This window comes from Salmo salar, chromosome ssa03, assembly GCF_905237065.1.
Source record: "Salmo salar chromosome ssa03, Ssal_v3.1, whole genome shotgun sequence".
Lineage (NCBI taxonomy): Eukaryota > Metazoa > Chordata > Actinopteri > Salmoniformes > Salmonidae > Salmo > Salmo salar.
The window spans coordinates 32,449,900-32,471,167 of NC_059444.1; the positions used below are offsets into that span (position 1 = coordinate 32,449,900).

Below are 21,268 nucleotides of genomic sequence, written 5' to 3' on the forward strand. Positions count from 1 at the left end.
TCTACAGGTCTGGTTCATCCTTGGGAGCAATTTCCAAACGCCTGAAGGTACCACTTTCATCTGTACAAACAATAGTACGCAAGTATAAACACCATGGGACCACGCAGCCTTCATACCGCTCAGGAAGGAGACGCGTTCTGTCTCCTAGAGATGAATGTACTTTGAAAGTGAAAATCAATCCCAGAACAACAGTAAAGGACCTTGTGATGATGCTGGAGGAAGCGGGTACAAAAGTATCTATATCCACAGTTAAACGAGTCCTATATCGACATAACCTGAAAGGCTGCTCAGCAAGGAAGAAGCCACTGCTCCAAAAGTGCCATAAAAAAGCCAGACTACGGTTTGCAACTGCACATGGGGACAAAGATCGTACTTTTTGTAGAAATGTCCTCTGGTCTGATGAAACAGAAATAGAACTGTTTGGCCATAATGACTATCGTTATGTTTGGAGGAAAAAGGGGGAGGCTTGCAAGCCGAAGATCACCATCCCAACCGTGAACCACGGGGGTGGCAGTATCATGTTGTGGGGGTGCTTTGCTGCAGGAGAGACTGGTGCTCTTCACAAAATAGATGGCATCATGAGGCAGGAAAATGATGTGGATATATTGAAGCAACATCTCAAGACATCAGTCAGGAAGTTAAAGCTTGGTCGCAAATGGGTCTTTCAAATGGACAATGACCCCAAGCATACTTCCAAAGTTGTGGCAAAATGGCTTAAGGACAACAAAGTCAAGGTATTGGAGTGGCCATCACAAAGCCCTGACATCAATCCTATAGAAGATTTGTGGGCAGAACTGAAAAAGTGTGTGCGAGCAAGGAGGCCTACAAACCTGGCACAGTTACACCAGCTCTGTAAGTAGGAATGGGCCAAAATTCACCCAACTTATTGTGGGAAGCTTGTGGAAGGCTACCCAAAACGTTTGACCCAAGTTAAACAATTTAAAGGTAATGCTACCAAATACTAATTGAGTGTATGTAAACTTCTGACCCACTAGGAATGTTAATGAAAGAAATAAAAGCTGAAATAAATAATTCTCTCTACTATTATTCAGACATTTCACATTCTTAAAATAAAGTGGTGATCCTAACTGACCTAAGACAGGGAATTTTTACCAGGATTAAATGTCAGGAATTGTGAAAAACTTAGTTTCAATGTATTTGGCATAGGTCTATGTAAACTTCTGACTTAAACTGTAAGTCTTACTCTTAGACTAGCCTATGCCTATAGATCCATGGTTAGGTTGATTGTTCATGTGCCGCAGTTCCCAGGTTACAAGGTGGAAAATGTGTTGGGGAAGGAGGTGGGCCCCCTCAGCGCTTACGTCCGCGTGGTCACCAGGAAACCTGCCCTGTCGATCAGCCTGGAAGAGATCTGCCTCTGAGGCTGTCAAAGTGTGGAGTGGGATCCCGTGAAATCAATCTGTAGGACTAGGAGGCCTCCTCAGCCCAGCCAGGCCCAGGCTCTCTGTACAGAGCATGAGTTAGGGTGGAAAAAATAGATCTGTTTGTGTGTTACTGATATGTTAGGACCCTGGAGCTGACAGCCCAAGGTTAGAACTGAAGGACCAGAGAGGAGTAACATATGTCAGACTTTGTCACGTGGGTCCAAATGGTGACTGTAAAATACGCCTGTTTGCTGTATATAGCCGCACGTTTCTTTCAGTGTTCCCTTGAATATCTACCTCCTAATCTATCTCTGAAGATGAATGGTGCTTGTACTGTGTCAATAAACCTTGTATTATATGTTAGTGTATTTGTTTACCTTTTTCTACTTTCTTCTACTAGCTGTGAAAATGTTATTCTAGAGAGGTGGCCCAACTCCAACTGAGGTAGATTCTTGGCACCAGCAAATCCATATAAAACATACTTTAACCATGCCAAGTAATTTATAATCACATATGTACTAATATGTTCATCCCAAACACACTCATAGACAACGTTGATTTGTATGACTTTTCAGCACTTTTATTAGAGATTCCATAATAGACAAATATTTAACTTTTTTTTTTAATATAAACTATATAAAATTCAAACATGCTCTTGCTCTTACAAAGTTTGGAATTATAAAACATGTACCATATCTGGTATAACAACAACTAAATGAAGTAGTAAAATAATTTAATATAGAAAAAAAAAATCCCCCAAAAAGATTATGGCAACAATATGGGAGGAAGCCTAAGTTTCCAGTACATTTCCAGTGCCATAAATGTAAGCTTGTTTATAATGCATCTGTTACAGATGGTAAGTCTGTGTTGAGGTATGTATTTCAAAAGTTCAGTTAATTAGAAAGTAAGATTAATTGGTCACCGTCTGGCCCCACCCGTGGTCCCCAAAAACGAGGAGTTGTGATTGGGAAGCTGCTTGAAGAAATCTCTCAGGCCAGTGAGCTCACTGGTTAGTTGATCGATAGTTTTGTGTAATCTGTCGTTCTCTGAACCCAGTTCAAGCATTTTTTGCTGCATTTCCACGTTGCGTTGCTTTGCTTTGTCCCTACTTTTCCTCACTGCAACGTTATTCCTCTCACGTCTCTGGCGGTACTCTTGGCTGTACCTGTCAAAATTCTTTTTCCCTTTCTCCTTGCCGACCTTCCGAGGAGAGGAGTGGGCTGATTGGCTTGAGAGGGGCTCTGGGGTTGATGGTGGAGTTGGTTGTCCCATGGGAAGGCTCACGGAGGTCTGCGCGCAGTTTTTGATCTGGGAAGGTAACGACGAGGACATGTCATTGTCGCTCCAGTCCGATTCCTGTTTGATCGGTGCACTGAAGACCCCCTTGTTGTCAAATCCACCCTTGAGCGTCCTCTCGAACTCTTTTTGGCTTCCAACTGCGTATGCGTTGGTTGAACAGTTTGACAGCTGTTGCATATTGCTGGACGACGTAGTCGAGCTTGGCATGTAGAAGTCTGTCTTCTCTTGCTTCACAGTGTTGAATAAGTCAAGGAAAAGTTCATCGTTGCAGAGTTCCAGGTGTGGTACTGCTGTCATCGACTCTATGTAGGAGCTGAAGTCGATGGCACTCTCGTCGTCGTACATTGCAGGGGCTGTGTTCAGCTCGGCCATGGTTGTGTCCTCGCCCGTACCATGATCACTTCTCCCGGGTTTGCAGACCCCCTGAAGACCGCTGCTCAGCTTATTGTCGTAGAAGTTTGTAGGCTCCATCGCCCAACTCATGTTGCATTGTGGAGACACGCACTGAGAATCCAGGCTGTATATATCACACATGAACTCTGCTTTCTGCCCTCGTGGGATCGGACGTCAATAGATTTCGTTACTTAGTAGCCAGGTAGTTGGAACAAGCTTGATACAATGTATCACGCTCACTCTGTATTACTGGAGCTTCCTCTTCCCTTTCCCCCACAGTTGCTTCTTTTAAGTGGTGTTTAGGTTTATTCTAAAATAGTGGCGGTATATTAAGGTCTGTAACTTCTCTGAAGTCTCTGTATTTCGCGGAGTGTATTTTGTATCTTTCCTCTGCTTACGTCAAAGGTTTACCTCCCCCTTTGACAAGCCAGTAGAGTCAAGTTTGAATCACGTGGTCTCCCTAGCTCCCATTTGAGGAATGAAGGGTGTGCGCACATGCCACCCTCTTTCTATACTACGAGTGTATTGGGGGTATTCGATTATGCTGAACCGCGGGGCACCGGTCTATGACCCGTGAGGTCAACGGGCAAAAGCGATGAGGTAGCAGCATCCTCTCAAATCGAACAGTAATCTGCGCCGCTCTGTCATGTCAACGATGCAGCATGGTGCATTGTCCAGAAACGCATCACTTTTCCATAAATATATGTTTGAATTTTCAATCTAGTTTTAATTGGGAGGGCAGTTAAATAAGTGTTTTTCTCAAAGTGATCACTTGCATGTGAAAACATAGAATCCTACTCATTATGCCACATGCTTAATTACTTAACTTTAGTTTTGAGGCGACTACGCCGTGGGCTTTAAACGGCGAACCTGGCTCACGCCCGGGAGGAAGCCCGGTTCCAAAACGAATGCAATCAATTTTCACCCAGGGCAAAACACGCCAAGGCGCCCGGGCCAGATTAAAATAATTCCCTAACTGACAAGCGCACAATTTCATGCTGCGTATGTGGAGCCAGAGTTTTTATAGGCATCATCATGTAAACCAGTGGTTCCCAACCGTTGCCCCCTCATGTAGTTTTTACCAGTAGGCCTATGGTCTCATGAGTCTTCTCTAGTACCCACTGTGGGTAGGCCAAGTACCCTTGGTTGGGAACCATTGATGTAAACTGTCAAGTGCACGTCTCTGGTCATATGACATTGTGGGCAGTGGAAATGTTACATAATGAACAATATTTTATATTCACAGATTTTTGTGTACAGTATATGCCGTTGTCTATAAATTAAATGTCCATGATGGCCCTGGAAAGTAGGTTATCATGGTTATTAATTTGTTATAAAGGCATTGTTACTATATAGAAGAATGCAGAGTAATTACTTATGGTAAGAGCAATTCTACATGTTTGATGTGTTCCCGGAATTTGTTTCATGCCATTCCCATAAATTCTATGAAAACCTAAAGATATGTATTCTGTATTTTTCGAGTGATAGTCGAAAAATGTTAACACATTTCTCATGGCACATACGCCACCTTGTGGTAAAGGTTTACACTAGCGCCCCTGAGTGGAATATGTCGGGTGAAACGATATCAGATTGATGGGGGGATTACCCAGACCTTTAGGTGAACACAATTATTACAATGCAAATAATTGGTCTACTCCTGAAATAATGATGAAATACTTACAAAAATAAAAGTATTAATGTAAACCGTACTGATTGTAAGACACTCCGGAACCACCTTGATGTGCAAACGCTAATGGTTAGCGCACCCGTAGTTTAGCTTCGCTATTGGTGCAAAGTTTCCCGGGACTTGAAACGTCACACCCGCAATTTCGCGCCAAATTCATTGCAGTAGCACCACGTAGTAGGTAAGAGAAGTCATTTTAAGATACTGTAGCTAGCTATTTCTAAGGTTATCAAAAGCTAAATTAACTAGGTCGTTGTCTATTAAATGTGTTATGTTAGAGCAAATTCAGATTACCTAATTCATGTGTTTGGGAGTGTTCACCGGATTTTTTTAAAAATAAAATCAGACTGGGTTTCCTCGGCTAGTAGTAGTTGGTGCCTTTCATGCAAAGATACTAACGTAGCTAGTTACTGTAGCTTTCTCTCTATTGTTAACTTGCACTAGCTAGCTACTGTTTTACAATTGTCTTGAACATGCCAGCCATCGAAGTATTTGATAAATGAGTAGGAATAGATATTTGAATGTACCTAGTTAAGGATTTACAATCAATATTTGGTTTTTAGTTTACAAGCTCTTTCGGAAGTTTAGTTGACTTCCCAGCCAGCTAACTGGCTAGGATGCATTGTTTCATTACACGTCGAAAAGAATGCAAATAGCTACCAACAATTAACTAGTTAGCCAGTGACATAACTAACTACTGGCTTTATTAGCTGATTCAAGTTCAACTCAGCTATGTGTTACTTACTGGTTGCATTGTTATTTTACGAAGACGCATACATTTAACGTTATTGAACTTTTTTTTGGACCGTATAGTCAACCAGATTTCTTTTCTAGGACCTGTGATCATTCAGAATGTCTTCAACATCAACTCCCGGTAGACGCAAGCGCAACAGGGATGACATTCCAGCCACTCGTAAGTTGACAGAAAAATGTTCTGAGTACCATAAACTATATTTACAGTTTGATTTTGTACAGTGATATTCTGTTTTTAATTTAATATAACACTCAAGGACATATAAATCACGTGAAAGGAAGCAGTCTAATCTAACGTAACCAACTATGTCTTTTTCTGTCTCTGTAGCTGGCAGTGATGGCCTGGTCTCCCCTCCTTCCCAGCGGCGGAGAGGTCAGGACTCCTCCAACGGGGATCTGCCGGCCATGCCCACGTCTCCAGCCACAGACATTGCCAGCCCTGCTGTCCATGACACCTCTCTGTTCTCCAGCCCACGCCGCTCAGGTAACTGCCTCTCCAGCATTGACACACAGAATGATGCAGTTTGAGTTAGTCTTTTTTTTGCAGTCGCATAAATATACAGTACCAGTCAAAAGTCTGGACACATACTCATTCAAGGGTTTTTCTTTATTTTACTATTTTATACACTGTAGAATAGTAGTGAAGACATCAACACTATGAAATAACACACATGGAATCATGTAGTAACCAAAAAGTTAAACAAATCAAAATAGATTTTATATTCTTCAAAGTAGCTACCCTTTGCTTTGACAGTTTTGCACACACACTCTTGGCATTCTCTCAACCAGCTTCATGAAGAATGCTTTTCCAACAGTCTTGAAGGAGTTCCCACATATGCTGAGCACTTGTTGGGTCCTTTCCTTCACTCTGCTGTCCAACTCATCCCAAACCATCTCAATTGGGTTGAGGTTGGGTGATTGTGGAGACCAGGTCATCTGATGCAGCACTCCATCACTCTCCTTCTTGGTCAAATAGCCCTTACACAGCCTGGAGGTTTGTTTTGGGTCATTGTCCTGTTGAAAAACAAATGATAGTCCCACTAAGCGCAAACCAGATGGGGTGGCGTATCGCTGCAGAATGCTGTGGTAGCCATGCTGGTTAAGTGTGCCTTGAATTCTAAATAAATCACAGACAGTGTCCCCAGCAAAGCACCATCACACCACCTCCATGCTTCACGGTGGGAACCACACATGCAGAGATCATCTGTTCACTTACTCTGCATCTCACAAAGACACGGCGGTTGGAACCAAAAATCTCCAATTTGGACTCATCAGACTAAAGGACAGATTTCCACCGGTCTCATGTCCTTTGCTTGTGTTTTTTGGCCCAAGCAAGTCTCTTCTTCTTATTGGTGTCCTTTAGTAGTGGTTTCTTTGCAGCAATTCGACCATGAAGGCCTGATTTCCCACAGTCTCCTCTGAACAGTTGATGTTCAGATGTGTCTGTTACTTGAACTCTGTGAAGCATTTCTTTGGGCTGCAATCTGAGGTGCAGTTAATTGCCCATTTCTGAGGCTGGTAACTCTTAATGAACTTATCCTCTGCAGCAGAGGTAACTCTGGGTCTTCTTTCCTGTGGTGGTCCTCATAAGAGCCAGTTTGGTGTTTTTTGTGACTGCACTTGAAGAAACTTTTAAAGTTGTTGATATGTGAAACAGCCTGGATTCAAACCAGGGACTGTAGTGACACCTCTTGCATTGAGATGCAGTGCCTTAGACCGCTGCGTCCATGTGTGTGTGAACTATTTAACTGTACTAGAATGCTTATTAGGCCGCAAGTAAGTAAGCATTTCACGGGAAGGTAAGCATGTGACAAATAACGTTCGATATGATTTATATGGACAGATCCAAGATCAGCACTCCTACTCTGAGATGCTTTGTGGAGATGGGCCCAGATCATTTGTGCAGCACAACTGCAAAAAATGAACTGGAACTGTACCTAAAAGAACTGAGATTTTGACCATGTGATGTCAATGTCTTCTCCTCAGTTCTCCCCAGTGAGGTGGACATGAGCTCCCCTCTGATGTACGGGACTCCTAGCTCCAGGGTGGAGGGCACCCCCCGTAGTGGTGTGCGTGGCACCCCAGCCAGACAGCGCCCTGACCTGGGCTCCATCAGGAAGGCCCCCCAGGTGGACCTTCACTCTGAGCCGGTGAGTAGAGAAACTCCTATATGGAGAAAGATGTATAACCGCTAATGCTATATAGATATAGAATGACATTGTTAGGAAATCTATAACAGCTAATGCCATTTTGTCCTCCACCAGCCAAGTGCAGATGGTGCAGTAGCCAGTGAGCAGGCAGTGGGTCAGAAGCTTGTTATCTGGGGCACTGATGTCAACGTGGGAACGTGCAAGGAGAAGTTCCAGGTACGGAAATTAACCTTAGGGCTTTGCTTTCTTTGGTGTAGAAAATTAAATAATACAAATGTAATTGATAAGAAAAAATGTGAGTTCAATCTGTTAGATCATTTTATCTGAATGCTATTATTGTTCATTTTCCCCACAGAGATTCCTGCAGAGGTTCATTGACCCGACTTCCAACGAGGATGAGAATGCTGGTTTGGACCTGAACGAGCCTCTCTACATGCAGAAGCTGGAGGAGGTAGGTCCCCCTCCCCCTAGCACCAGTGACACCAATAACAGTGATCAACCATTTACATCTTGTCTTGAGACTAGTATTGCACTTATTTTTTTGGTAGTGATAATTTTCTATTTGTGTTGTCCCTCTAGATCAGTGTGGTTGGTGAGCCTGTGCTGAACGTCAACTGCGGCCATGTGCAGTCCTTTGATGCAGACCTGTACAGGCAGCTCATCTCCTACCCCCAGGTAAACACGCACGCACCAGACGGTCTCACATATGAACCCTCTTGAGTCTTAAGTGGGGGGTGTGTTTAAGTTCTACTAAGCTAACATGTGCAATTGTTTTAAGATGGTCATTTAGATATTTGATTTCTAGCTTTAGGACCTCTTTAATATTAATGGGAGATAATGGGCTATGAATGCTAACTTAAAATGTTTCCCATATGACAGCGTTAAATCAAATTGTGACAGCTAGCAAAGGTGGGTTGGTGTAATATTTGTCTGCTAAATATTTTTCTACCATTTATTACCATGGGCATAGAGATGCAATATGTTTAATTATGTATGGCATACCAATAAGAATGGTGATTCATAATGTTGTTTTTCCTATATCTCTTTCACAGGAAGTCATCCCCACATTTGACATGGCTGTCAATGAGCTGTTCTTTGAGCGTTTCCCAGACTCCATCTTGGAGCACCAGATCCAGGTGCGGCCGTACAACGCCCTGAAGACTAGGAACATGAGGAGCCTGAACCCTGAAGGTAATAGGGCTGTGGCGGTAATTACATTTTGTCAGCCGGTAACTGTCATGCAAATAACTGCCGGTCTCACTGTTATTCACCGTTAATTAACATAAATGCGCTTAACATCTCCGGACTTCCACACATAGCCTACAAGACACTGATGTGGACCTCTGGAACACACTTTTTAAAATAGGCTAATAAATCAATTTAATATAGCCTACACCAACACAATAAATCCATTATTTATTTTAGTCATTTCTGAAGAAACATGTGGAGAAAAGAACCGAATAGCATATTCTGAGTCATGTTAGGCCCAGATCTGGCTATGCCATGTGGCTGTTCGATACACTAGTTCATTTCGCAGACAAGATTTGCTTATAATTCCTGTGGCATTTTATATTATAGTAAGAAGAATAGAATTGAACATAGCTGAATAAAATAGAAAGGATATTTTTCTGGTGGGAGTGCGCACATGCATGCTGCTGTTCTGTTGATTGGTTAACAAAGTGATCATTTAAAACATGTCCTATATGCTTAAATGTAGTTATTTATGCAACTTTAGTTGTGATACAAACCTTAAGGTATATGTTTTGATTTCTAAGGCTGCATGATGCGACACTTAATGGTGATTTGACAAAAGTAGCATGTTTCTTGCACATGCTGCATACCATCTTTCTCTTATTCACAATTTGACAAGCACTCAGCAGTATTCTCATCCATCAGACTATTCTGAATTGAATCTGGTCTTTGCATATAGCCTACTAACATGTGTGGGATTATTTGATTTAGAGTGGCCCACAAAAAAACATGCTATCCTTAGTCTGCACTGGAATAGCGAATGGCGTAAGCGCTTCCCGCGGTTCCGTTTTTAATATGCCAGGTTGGCTACATCGGTTGTAAAGGGAATTAATGTGTTTAATTTTAAGAATTTAGCAATAAAGAAATAAAGCAATAAAGAAAGCTTGAACCTCTTTTTAATAGTGGCCAGTCAACTGTTTTCACGTGATTGCGCAATGACTGGGCTTATAAGAACACGTTTCACTAGGCTCTTTAGGCTATGGGCTCTCCAGCCTTGTTCCAGGGGTCCTAGGCGTATAGGGTATGCTTAGTTATGTGGCCACTTTAGTTGATACAAACCATATCAAAACATATAGGCCTTTGGGCTAGGTAGTGAGCATGAAGCATCCGACTCTGGTTTGAAAAAGTAAAAAAAAAAATGCATGTGCTGTTTCTTGCCTAGACTGCACATGCTGAACGTCATTCACAACTGGTGATAATCTCACCCATCAGGCTATTCTCAATGTAATCCTGTCTGCATATACTAAATAATATACAGTATCAATCAAAAGTTTGGACACATACTCATTCCAGGGTTTTTGTTTTATTTATACTATTTCCTACATTGTAGAATAATAATGAAGACATCAAAACTATGAAATAACACATGGAATCATGTAGTAACCTAAAAAGTGTTAAACAAATGAAAATAAATTTGAAATTCTTCAAAGTAGCCACCCTTTGCCTTGATGACAGCTTTGCACTCTTGGCATTCTCTCAACCAGCTTCATGAGGAATGCTTTTCCAAAAGTCTTGAAGGAGTTCCCACACATGCTGAGCACTTGTTGGCTGCTTTTCCTTCACTCTGCGGTCCAACTCATCCCAAACCATCTCAATTGGATGGGGTCTGGGGGATTGTGGAGACTAGTTCATCTGATGCAGCACTCCATCACTCTCCTTGGTCAAATAGCCCTTACACAGGCTGGAGGTGTGTTTTGGGTCATTGTCCTGTTGAAAAACAAATGATAGTCCCACTAAGCGCAAACCAGATGGGATGGCGTATCGCTGTGGTAGCCATGCTGGTTAAGTGTGCCTTGAATTCTAAATAAATCAGACAGTGTCACCAGCAAAGCACCATCACACCACCTCCATGCTTCACGGTGGGAACCACACATGCAGAGATCATCCGTTCATCTACTCTGCGTCTCACAAAGACACAACGCTTGGAACCAAAAACCTAAAATGTGTACTCATCAGACCAAAGGGCAGATTTGCACTGGTCTAATGTCCTTTGCTTGTGTTTCTTGCCCCAAGCAAGTCTCTTCTTCTTCTTATTGGTGTCCTTAAGTTGAAGGCCTGATTCACACAGTCTCCTCTGAACAGTTGATGTGTCTTTTACATTTATTTGGGCTGCAATTTCTGAGGCTGGTAACTCGAATGAACTTATCCTCTGCAGCAGAGGTAACTCTAGGTCTTCCTTTCCTGTGGCGGTCCTCATGAGAGCCAGTTTCATCATAGCGCTTGATGGTTTTTGCGACTGCACTTGAAGAAACGTTCAAGTTCTTGAAATTGTCCAGAGTGACTGACCTTCATGTCTTGAAGTAATGGACTGTCGTTTCTTTGCATATTTGAGCTGTTCTTGCCATAATATGGACTTGGTCTTTTACCAAATTGGGCTATCTTCTGTGTACCACCCCTACCTTGTCACAACACAACTGATTGGCTCAAATGCATTAAGAAGAACATTAATTCCACAAATTAACTTTTAACAAGGCACACCTGTTAATTGAAATGCATTCCAGGTGACTACCTCATGAAGCTGGTTGAGAGAATGCCGAGAGTGTGCAAAGCTGTCGTCAAGGCAAAGGGTGCCTACTTTGAAGAATCTCAAATCTCAAAACTTTTTTGGTTACTACGTGATTCCATGTGTTATTTCATAGTTTAGATGTCTTCACTATTATTCTACAATGTAAAAACAAAGAAAAACCCTGAAATGAGGTGTGTCCAAACTTTTGACTTGTGCTGTATGTGTGCAATTAGTTTTGATTTAGGGCCATTATCGCGCACCTGTCGGAACAGGGCCGGGGGAAAAAAGGTCATCCTTATGCATTTAAATAGCGAATGGAGGACATTTTCACACGGTTCTTTTTTCATGCCAGCCAGGTAGGCTACTCCGGTTGTAAAGTGAAGCAATGTGCTTAATATTAGGAATTTTAAGAAATAAATATATTAGACCTATATTAGACTAGCCTATAGAAAACTTATGGTATCCCTCTTTTTAATAGAGGCCATCAACTCAGTTTTCTCACGCAATTGCATAGCCTATAGAAATGTTGCGCAACATGGGCTAATAGTAAAACTTACTTCATTCCATGCATCAACCAGCTATTTACATTTTAGTCATTGAGCAGACACTCTTATCCAGAGCGACTTAGTTAGTGCATTCATCTTAAGATAGCTAGGTGGTACAACCACATATCACAGGCATAGAAAGTACATTTTTCCTTTAAAGTAGCTGTCAGTAGAGTAAGAGCTAGAAGAGGGGGTCAAGTGCAAGTGCTGGTTAAGTGTTATTTTTTATTTTTTTAATGGGAGGGGAGGGTCGAAGAGAGTAGGATTATTTAAAATACTGTTTGAAGAAGTAGGCTTTTAGATGTTTTTGGAAGATGGGCAGAGACTCTGCCGTCCTAGCTTCAGGGGGAAGCTAGTTCCACCATTGGGGTGCCAGGACAGAGACGAGCGGCCCTCCCGTAGGGGTGGGAGGGCCAAGAGGCCTGCGGTGGCAGAACGGAGTGCTCGGGTTGGGGTGTAGGGTTTGAGCATAGCCATAGGTAAGCACCATGGTCTTGTAGCTACCAGGAGCTGGCTCTCACTGCAACAGGTGATCCTATTCCGCCCAAACTCTGAATGCCAGGGCTCTCATGAAGTGTTTGATTAGATTTTCGATTGCATTTGCACCTATGTCAGTGATTAGAGGGACAATAGAGCGCTTAATACCAGGGTATTAGCGACTGGCCGTTAGTAAGTTTGCTAGGCTACTAATGACCATCAGCGGCATCAGCGCGTCGTTTTGGAGAAGTCTAGTAACCGTGACTCATCGGTCATGTCATTTGACTGCAGTCATGACTCGTGACTTCCGGTGTGGCGGCAATACGGTAAACGTGACTGTCCTAGTAATAGTACAAAAGCTGAAGAACATACGCACATCAGGGTACATCAGTCTGATGAAGACCTACGGGTCGAAACGTTGTTAAAAATAAATATCACCTGGGAGCATGAGCAGCATTGTGCAGCGTTTTCCTTTCTGTTTTCCTAGTAATAGACCATATCATCTGATCGATGTCTAGCCTCCCTGAACAATGGATGAACATCTATTGCACTATAAACCATATGAAGAGTGAATTATACTCAATTAAACATTGATTTTCTTTCAAAATTGAGCGTTTGAATGAGCCTGCGGCCTCGTGCCAGATGATTTGTACTTTTGGGGCTTACATTGATTCCATTTGCCCCGGGCAAGCTCAGTCAAGCATATCTGAAATGTTTGAAACAAGTACAATTTGAAGCCATATCTGGTGCTATAGTGCTCAGTACTTAATACAATCTTCCTCTGTCCCTCTCCTTCCAGACATTGACCAAATGATCACCATCAGCGGCATGGTGATCAGGACCTCCCAGCTGATCCCAGAGATGCAGGAGGCCTTCTTCCAGTGCCAGGTTTGTGCCTTTTCTACCCGCGTGGAGGTGGACCGCGGCCGCATTGCAGAGCCCGCCGTGTGCCGCAACTGCAACACCACCCACAGTCTGGCCCTCATCCACAACCGCTCAGCCTTCTCTGACAAACAGATGGTGAGATATGGAGTGAAAGCGTTTTTTTAAGTAGGTCATGCAGGGGGTTGTTATACTTTAAGACAGTCAGTCTGCTTACTTTAAATGGAAGATACCATTTGTTTGGATGCTGCTGAACAGAAAACGGAGGGTATTGGTTTAGTTCAGATACCCATTAGTCCATAAAAGCTTGTCTTCTTGGGTTAGAACACAAATCCAATACTAGTGTATTCCCAGACACAGCTCTGAAGAAGCAGAACTCTGGTTTTCTCATTCTGATTCCTTTTTTTTTCTCATCTCCCCTTTTCAGATCAAAGTGCAGGAGTCTCCTGATGACATGCCTGCTGGGCAGACCCCTCACACCACCATAGTGTACGCTCACAACGACCTGGTCGACAAAGTACAGCCAGGAGACCGCATCAACATCACTGGTGAGCTGTTTGCCCTGTAGAAGAACTGGTTGTGAAGCAATAATGTATAGCTTTGCTGTTGGATATGGTATGTGGAAGAGGGCAACCCGGCAATACGTATTTTACTGGTTTGTGACCCACTGACGCCGCCCCCGGTTAGAGGGGAATAAAGCAGCCCAAGAGTTAACACGCATGAACTTTATTTAAACACCCTGAGGAAGATGAACATGGGGATGGTCCTGTAAAGGTACAGAGAGAAAATGAATATGCTATACAGGATATAAATACACTGCGTAGATATGTGCAGAGTGCAATATAATGAGAGAAGCTATGCTATGTATGAAGGCATGATGATTAATACAACTGGAGCAAAGGACTATCTAATAACCAGTTGAAGTCGGAAGTTTACATGCACCTTAGCCAAATATATTTAAACTCAGTTTTACACAATTCCTGACATTTAATCCTAGTAAAAATTACCTGTTTTAGGTCAGTTAGATCACCACTTTATTTTAAGAATGTGAAATGTAGCATATAGTATCTTTCATCACATTTCCAATGGGTCATAAGTTTACACACTCAATTAGTATTTGGTAGCATTGCCTTTAAATTGTTTAACTTGGGTCAAACGTTTCAGGTAGCCTTCCACAAGCTTCCCACAATAAGTTGGGTGAATTTTGGCCCATTCCTGCTGACAGAGCTGGTGTAACTGAGTCAGGTTTGTAGGCCTCCTTGCTCGCACATGCTTTTTCAGTTCTGCCCACAAATTTTTAATGGGATTGAAGTCAGGGCTTTGTGATGGCCACCAATACCTTGACTTTCTTGTTCTTAAGCCATTTTGCCACAACTTTGGAAGAATGCTTGGGGTCATTTTCCATTTGCAAGACCCATTTGCAACCAAGCTTTAACTTCCTGACTGATGTCTTGAGATGTTGCTTCAATATATCCACATAATTTTCCTGCCTCATGATGCCATCTATTTTGTGAAGTGCACCAGTCCCTCCTGCAGCAAAGCACCCACACAACATGATACTGCCAACCTGTGCTTCACGATTGGGATGGTGTTCTTCGGCTTGCAAGGCTCCCCCTTTTTCCTCCAAACATAACGATGGTCATTATGGCTAAACAGTTCTATTTTTGTTTCATCAGACCAGAGGACATTTCTCTAAAAAGTACGATCTTTGTCCCCATGTGCAGTTGCAAACCGTAGTCTGGCTTTTTTATGGCGGTTTTGGAGCAGTGGCTTCTTCCTTGCTGAGCGGCCTTTCAGGCTATGTCGATATAGGACTTGTTTTACGGTGGATATAGATACTTTGGTACCTGTTTCCTCCAGCATCTTCACAGGGTCCTTTGCTGCTGTTCTGGGATTGATTTGCACTTTTCGCACCAAAGTACGTTCATCTCTAGGAGACAGAATGCGTCTCCTTCCTGAGAAATATGATGGCTGTGTGGTTCCATGGTGTTTGTACTCGCCTACTATTGTTTGTACAGATGAACGTGGTATCCTTCAGGCATTTGGAAATTGCTCCCAAGGGTGAACCAGACTTGTGGAGGTCTCCAGTTTATCTTTGATGTCTTGGCTGATTTTCTTTTGATTTTCCCATGATGTCAAGCAAAGAGGCACTGAGTTTGAAGGTAGGCCTTGAAATACATCCATAGGTACACCTCAAATTGACTCAAATGATGTCAATTAGCCTATCAGAAGCTTCTAAATCCATGACAATTTTCTGGAATTTTCCAAGCTGTTTAAAAGCACAGTCAATTTAGTGTATGTAAACGTCTGACCCACTGGAATTGTGATACAGTGAATTATAAGTGAAATAATCTTTCTGTAAACAATTGTTGGAAAAATTAATTGTGTCATGCACAAAGATGTCCTAACCGACTTGCCAAAACTATAGTTTGTTATCAAGAAATTTGTGAAGTGGTTGAAAAACAGGTTTTAATGACTCCAACCTAAGTGTATTCAACTGTAGTAACCCGAGTCACAACTAGCACTCATGCTAACAATAAACATGTTACCTAATAACATTCAATGAACACCGTGAAGCTATACAAATGGGCAACAAATGTCAAGAAGAGTTCATCTCTGCTTGGAGCACATATGTGGTAAACACGTCCAACAGGCATAACAATAGTGATACAAACGTATGTTTTCACGCATCCCCATATACACCGGTCCACCCATGCTCACAGACTGGGAAACTGGGGCAAAGACCGTTCGGGTACGGGCCATATTTACTCCCTTGGGGAGTGTGGGTCAGGCTGGTTAGCCAATCAGGGCTCGGAGAGACTGCATGGCTAGAGCATGCACAGGGGTGAGATACATGGCTATTGTCTAGTTGGCTGAAGCCAGGAGCTGGATATGTTCAATCTCTCATGCGAGGGGGAGAAAGGGTGTGGATGAGTGAGAGCCAGACAGCACGGCTCCAGAAAGCAAATAAACAAATGAGCACACAATGATGTAGCGCCCTCGGCAAGGGGATTCTGTAACAGGCTATAAAGTGCTTTCCAAAAAGTGTGCTCTCGTTAAAGGGGCAATCTGAAGTTGCCACATCTGTTTTTGGACTAATAAAGAAATGATATTCAGTGATTTGTTGTAGAATATAACTTGTAAGTGCCTCATGCGCTTAGTTCAACTACCGTATCCCAGGTTAGTAACAAACACTGTATAGACTTAAAATATGCTTAATTGTAATTGTGATATTTTGGTGGTCAGTCCTTGCATCAATAGCGCTTTGTTTTGTTTCAACTGCTGTTTGCCCCTTTTTTTTAAAGCCTATAACCATGGGCTTAGTTTTTCTGGTCAGGTCATGTGGTAAGGAGAAACAATTAGCCGTAGTCATGCATACTGCTGCTGTGCCTTACTAGAGTTTGAATAAGAAGACATGGTTCTATAGACTCATTTCCCTGCTGCGTCATGAAAAGTTGAGTGTGCAGTTCGTCGTCAGAAGCCTCTGTGTACCTAGCAGTGGATACGATCACGTGCAACTTCAAATGCGGCTTGTGCAAAGTAATTTTTTATTTTTTTTTTAACACGTAATCCGATGGTTATCGTCAACAACGCAGATGTCGTCAGAGGATTGATAACCTAGCAAGCCAACAAGGCAAGGGAAAATATCACAAATAAAGCTAGATAAAGCCATAAGAATAATATACTTGTTGAACATTAGAAACAAGTTGGAACCGGTTCAGGGAACCGAAAACCGGGTAAGACCGAACATTTTTTTAAGAAACAGAACCGAGAATAAAAGTGATCTTTACTGTTCTGGAGCAGTAAAGATAGCAGGTTAAATAAAATGAGTCATGATCCAGGGCTAGCTCTGGTCCAATGTTAAGTCAACTCTGTGAAGTTCAGTTCCTTCATAGAAGTCACTCCTCCGTAGGTATAATTATGTGGGCCTAATTCAAATAATGTATGTCATATCAACAAGTTGCCCAGCGCTTCATGCCCAGTGCTCTCCTCACCCGCCGAATTTCATTCACATGTCGCACCTTACATTTGTCTGTAGCTTGCCTGCTCCATACCAAGCTCCCATATACATTGGTGAAGTAATTTAATGTCGAGTTGAATGTAAAAAAGGTTTAAAAAGGAACAGAAATGAACAATATAAACGTTACATTTTTTGGGGTTCAAACCGGTTCAGAACTTTATTTTGCTGGTTGGAACAGTAACGGAACCAAAAAAATAATGGTTCTGTTCAGAACTAAATGATTAGAGAATAATTTTGGTTCCATCCCTGCATAGCAATAGCCATCAGTCTTGTGTGTTTTCATGGTCATCACTCACTGTTGAGAAATTTAAGGTCCCGAGACTCCCAACATCAGTGTTAGCTATCCTGCTACAGAGCTTTTTGATGTTGGGATGCAAGTGCATCACTGGAATGTTGACGTTTGATGGTAAATAGAAAATGGTCCTATTGTCGTGACGAAACTCCTCAACTCCCCCACAGGTATCTACAGAGCGGTTCCTATGCGTGAGAACCCTCGCCAGAGCAACGTGAGGTCTGTGTACAAGACCCACATCGATGTCATCCACTTCCGCAAGACTGATGAGAAGCGCCTTCACGGGCTGGATGAGGATTCAGACCAAAAGCTTTTCACTGAAGAGCGCGTCCAGACACTGAAGGAGCTGGCCTCCAAACCAGATGTATACGATCGTCTCTCCTCCGCCCTGGCCCCCAGCATCTATGAACACGAGGACATCAAGAAGGTCAGTGAAAGCAGTTGTAGCACAAAGATAAAATGTTCTATATTGCCTGCTGTGTAATTGATGTTTGTGCTACACCGCTTTTGGGAAACTCGCCATGGGACCGTTTTCTCATCTCTCATCAAATGAATGTGGGGTCCTCTGCTGCCAAGGATGTGGAACTGCTGTCTTTCAGATTACAGTGGATTTTGCTTTCATTCAACATCCATGAACAGTACTATAAAGTTTGTCCTTCTTTTCCCAGGGCATTTTGCTGCAGCAGTTGTTTGATTTTTGACTGAGTTTAGATTTGACTTCCATTCAAAATGCACAGTACTATAAACTTTCTCTTCTTTTCCTAAGGGTATTCTTCTCCAGCTATTCGGGGGCACCCGTAAAGACTTCAGCCAAACAGGCCGCGGTAACTTCCGTGCCGAGGTAAACATCCTGCTCTGTGGGGACCCCGGCACCTCCAAGTCCCAGCTGCTGCAGTACGTGTTCAACCTGGTGCCCCGCGGTCAATACACGTCTGGGAAGGGCTCCAGCGCCGTGGGCCTCACAGCCTACGTGATGAAGGACCCAGAGACCAAGCAGCTAGTGCTTCAGACGGGGGCCCTGGTGCTCAGTGATAACGGGATATGTTGTATTGATGAGTTTGACAAGATGAGCGACAGTACGCGCTCTGTGCTGCATGAGGTCATGGAGCAGCAGACTCTCTCCATCGCTAAGGTGGGTTTAAAAAAATAAAAAAATAAAAATAAGATCAGGGGATAAACTTTCCTAGTTAAAGGTTAAATAAAGTTTACTGATGTTTAAGTTTCAGCACTAGGTTCAAGACTATTCACAGAAACGATGCACTTCACAAACTTATAGGCCCATCTTGAATTTTAATGTTAAATGTGGTGTTGGTAACATCGAATGATTTAAATAGTTTCACTACTGTAGAAGCATTAGAATTTAGTTTTCTGTTTTGTAAATAGTCTGTTAGTAATGGTGAACTACAGGGTAGTTTCTTACAAAGCTCTCTCTATTTTTGTGCAGGCAGGAATCATTTGCCAGCTCAATGCACGCACCTCCGTCCTGGCAGCAGCCAATCCTGTGGAGTCTCAGTGGAACCCCAAGAAGACGACCATTGAGAACATCCAGCTCCCTCACACACTGCTCTCAAGGTAAATATTACCTGATAGGTCAACCGCCCTGGACACTTTTATTGATAAATGATATTGATTGTCAATAATATCCTTAAGGTCACTGAACCCCAAACAATGACTTCTCCACTGTAACTAAATGCACCTTGTTGACAAAAATATATAAAATTAAAAATAACTCACAACATGCATATGACCAGCTATAAATTAAAAATTATTTGAGTATGTGAGGCATTAAACATAATATATGAAAAAAGAACATTTAAATGCTATTTTTCCCCTACAGATTTGATCTGATCTTCCTGATGCTGGATCCTCAAGACGAGGCGTACGACCGTCGCCTGGCTCACCACCTGGTGGCGCTCTACTACCAGAGCGAGGAGCAGATCGAGGAAGAGTTCCTGGACATGGCTGTGCTGAAGGACTACATTGCATACGCTCGCACTTACATCAACCCCAGACTGAACGAAGAAGCCAGCCAGGCACTCATTGAGGTACGATATAGGCATATAATAATAACAAATACTCTAAGCTGAAAGGGGTTGTGATGTAGACGTAACTTCAGGGCCTGACTGCCCCAAATGCTGGTAAAAAAAAGTATTAAGTGGCTGGCTAGGTTTGTTTCGGGCCCTGAATGTAACAAGTTCTGTGCTGGTTCCAGGTTTAGGCTATATTAAGCCAGATGAAGTCCTGGTCAACACATTGCACAAAAATATCCTGCAGTAGCATTCAACAGTGTAAAGGTTTTATAAATAAATTGGATTGATTGTATGGGTATCTTCCAGGCCTACGTGGACATGAGGAAGATTGGCAGCGGGCGGGGGATGGTGTCTGCCTACCCCAGGCAGCTGGAGTCTCTGATCCGCCTGGCTGAGGCCCATGCCAAGGTGCGCTTCTCTGACAAGGTGGAGACCATCGACGTGGAGGAGGCCAAGAGACTGCATCGTGAAGCCCTCAAGCAGTCCGCTACAGACCCCAGGACTGGCTTTGTCGACATCTCCATCCTCACAACCGGTATGGAGGATTTAGTCTATTTGTAATTACTTACTATGACAGCTCTTCAAATTCCTTTCAGATGTCTGCCATGTTAAATGTTTCAAGTATGTTTTTTGATTTGTTGGCTGTGCGAACCCAACCATGTTATGAATTTGTATCTGTCAGTATCTTTGATAATGTGCAATATGGTGCAAATATTATCTTCTCTTTTTGTTTTTAATCAACCCAGGAATGAGTGCCACGGCCCGTAAGCGTAAGGAGGAAGTGACCCAGGCCTTGAAGAAAATGATCCAGTCCAAGGGAAAGACCCCTGCCATGAAGTACCAGCAGCTGTTTGATGACCTCCGAGGACAGTCTGAAGCTGTAAGTAGTACCTCCCAGCTCTGCTTTTCCTGTTGATGAGAATTATCAAAACAGTCCTCACAATTACCCTAAAACAAGATTTAAATGTGTATTTTTCTGTACATTTTAATTGGATGGTAGGCATATCCATCTTCTGAATAGTGTTTCTGTCTCCTAATGTGTTTCTTACAATTTGTTAACTTTCAGGCAATAACAAAGGACATGTTTGAAGAGGCTCTGCGAGCCCTGGCAGATGAAGACTATCTGACTGTCACTGGAAAGACTGTTCGCCTGCTGTAAAGAAACTCATGCCTCCCCTTACCTTGTACAGTCATTGAATTTGCACTTATTTCCCTGAACCAGCAGCTTTCTCTCTACAGAATACTGATCTGTGAAGAATGTTTGACCACATTAATGTTAATGACTCAGTCAGGACTAGCATTGTATGCTTCATGATTACTGATAGTGCTTGGTGGTTTTGGTGAGCAATAAAGAAATGCTTTTGTATGTCATTTGGGATGTTTCAGGTTTGGAAGAATGCTGATGCCAGGGCTACAATGCAACACTATGACAAGGTGTGCCATGATTACAGGCAGTATGCACTTAGAACTACTGTGTGTTACCCAGCCTAGACCAAAAAGAGCAAGCATAGCAAAAGCATAGTAGACAGGAAAAAGTCCCTAGAAGGTAGAAACCTAGAGAGGAACGGGGAGGAGATCTGGCTGTACCAGTTTGAGGTAC

At 42.7% G+C, this 21,268-nt stretch overlaps 3 protein-coding genes across 6 annotated transcripts in view; 2 read left to right on the forward strand and 1 right to left on the reverse strand.

The window, feature by feature from the left end:
• spidr (scaffold protein involved in DNA repair) overlaps positions 1-1,743 on the forward strand; it is an 81,832-nt gene extending 80,089 nt beyond the window's left edge. The window contains exon 20 of the mRNA XM_014191130.2: positions 1,263-1,743. Within this exon, the coding sequence (XP_014046605.2) occupies positions 1,263-1,382 (120 nt within the window). The 3' untranslated portion in view covers positions 1,383-1,743. The remainder of the gene's footprint in view (positions 1-1,262) is intronic.
• Positions 1,744-1,939: 196 nt separating this feature from the next.
• On the reverse strand, positions 1,940-3,550 carry cebpd (CCAAT enhancer binding protein delta). Its single transcript, XM_014191131.1, has one exon. The coding sequence runs from the start codon at positions 3,216-3,218 to the stop codon at positions 2,304-2,306; it is 915 nt and encodes a 304-aa protein (XP_014046606.1). The 5' UTR covers positions 3,219-3,550; the 3' UTR covers positions 1,940-2,303.
• Positions 3,551-4,879: 1,329 nt separating this feature from the next.
• mcm4 (minichromosome maintenance complex component 4) lies at positions 4,880-21,039 on the forward strand. Of its 4 annotated transcripts, none has more exons than XM_014190931.2 (17): positions 4,880-4,942; positions 5,596-5,674; positions 5,843-5,998; positions 7,501-7,664; positions 7,779-7,880; positions 8,020-8,115; positions 8,244-8,339; positions 8,717-8,855; positions 13,243-13,463; positions 13,753-13,873; positions 17,806-18,065; positions 18,405-18,770; positions 19,083-19,210; positions 19,476-19,683; positions 19,975-20,203; positions 20,415-20,548; positions 20,735-21,039. In XM_014190931.2, exons 2-17 carry the CDS (start codon positions 5,614-5,616, stop codon positions 20,825-20,827), a joined length of 2,574 nt encoding a protein of 857 aa, XP_014046406.1. In that variant the 5' UTR covers positions 4,880-4,942; positions 5,596-5,613; the 3' UTR covers positions 20,828-21,039. The 4 variants fall into 4 exon arrangements, with proteins under 4 accessions (XP_014046406.1, XP_014046405.1, XP_014046407.1 ...); XM_014190930.2 differs by having other exon boundaries at positions 4,922-4,942; positions 5,575-5,674; XM_014190932.2 differs by lacking the exon at positions 4,880-4,942 and adding an exon at positions 4,969-4,986.
• Positions 21,040-21,268: the final 229 nt, after the last annotated feature.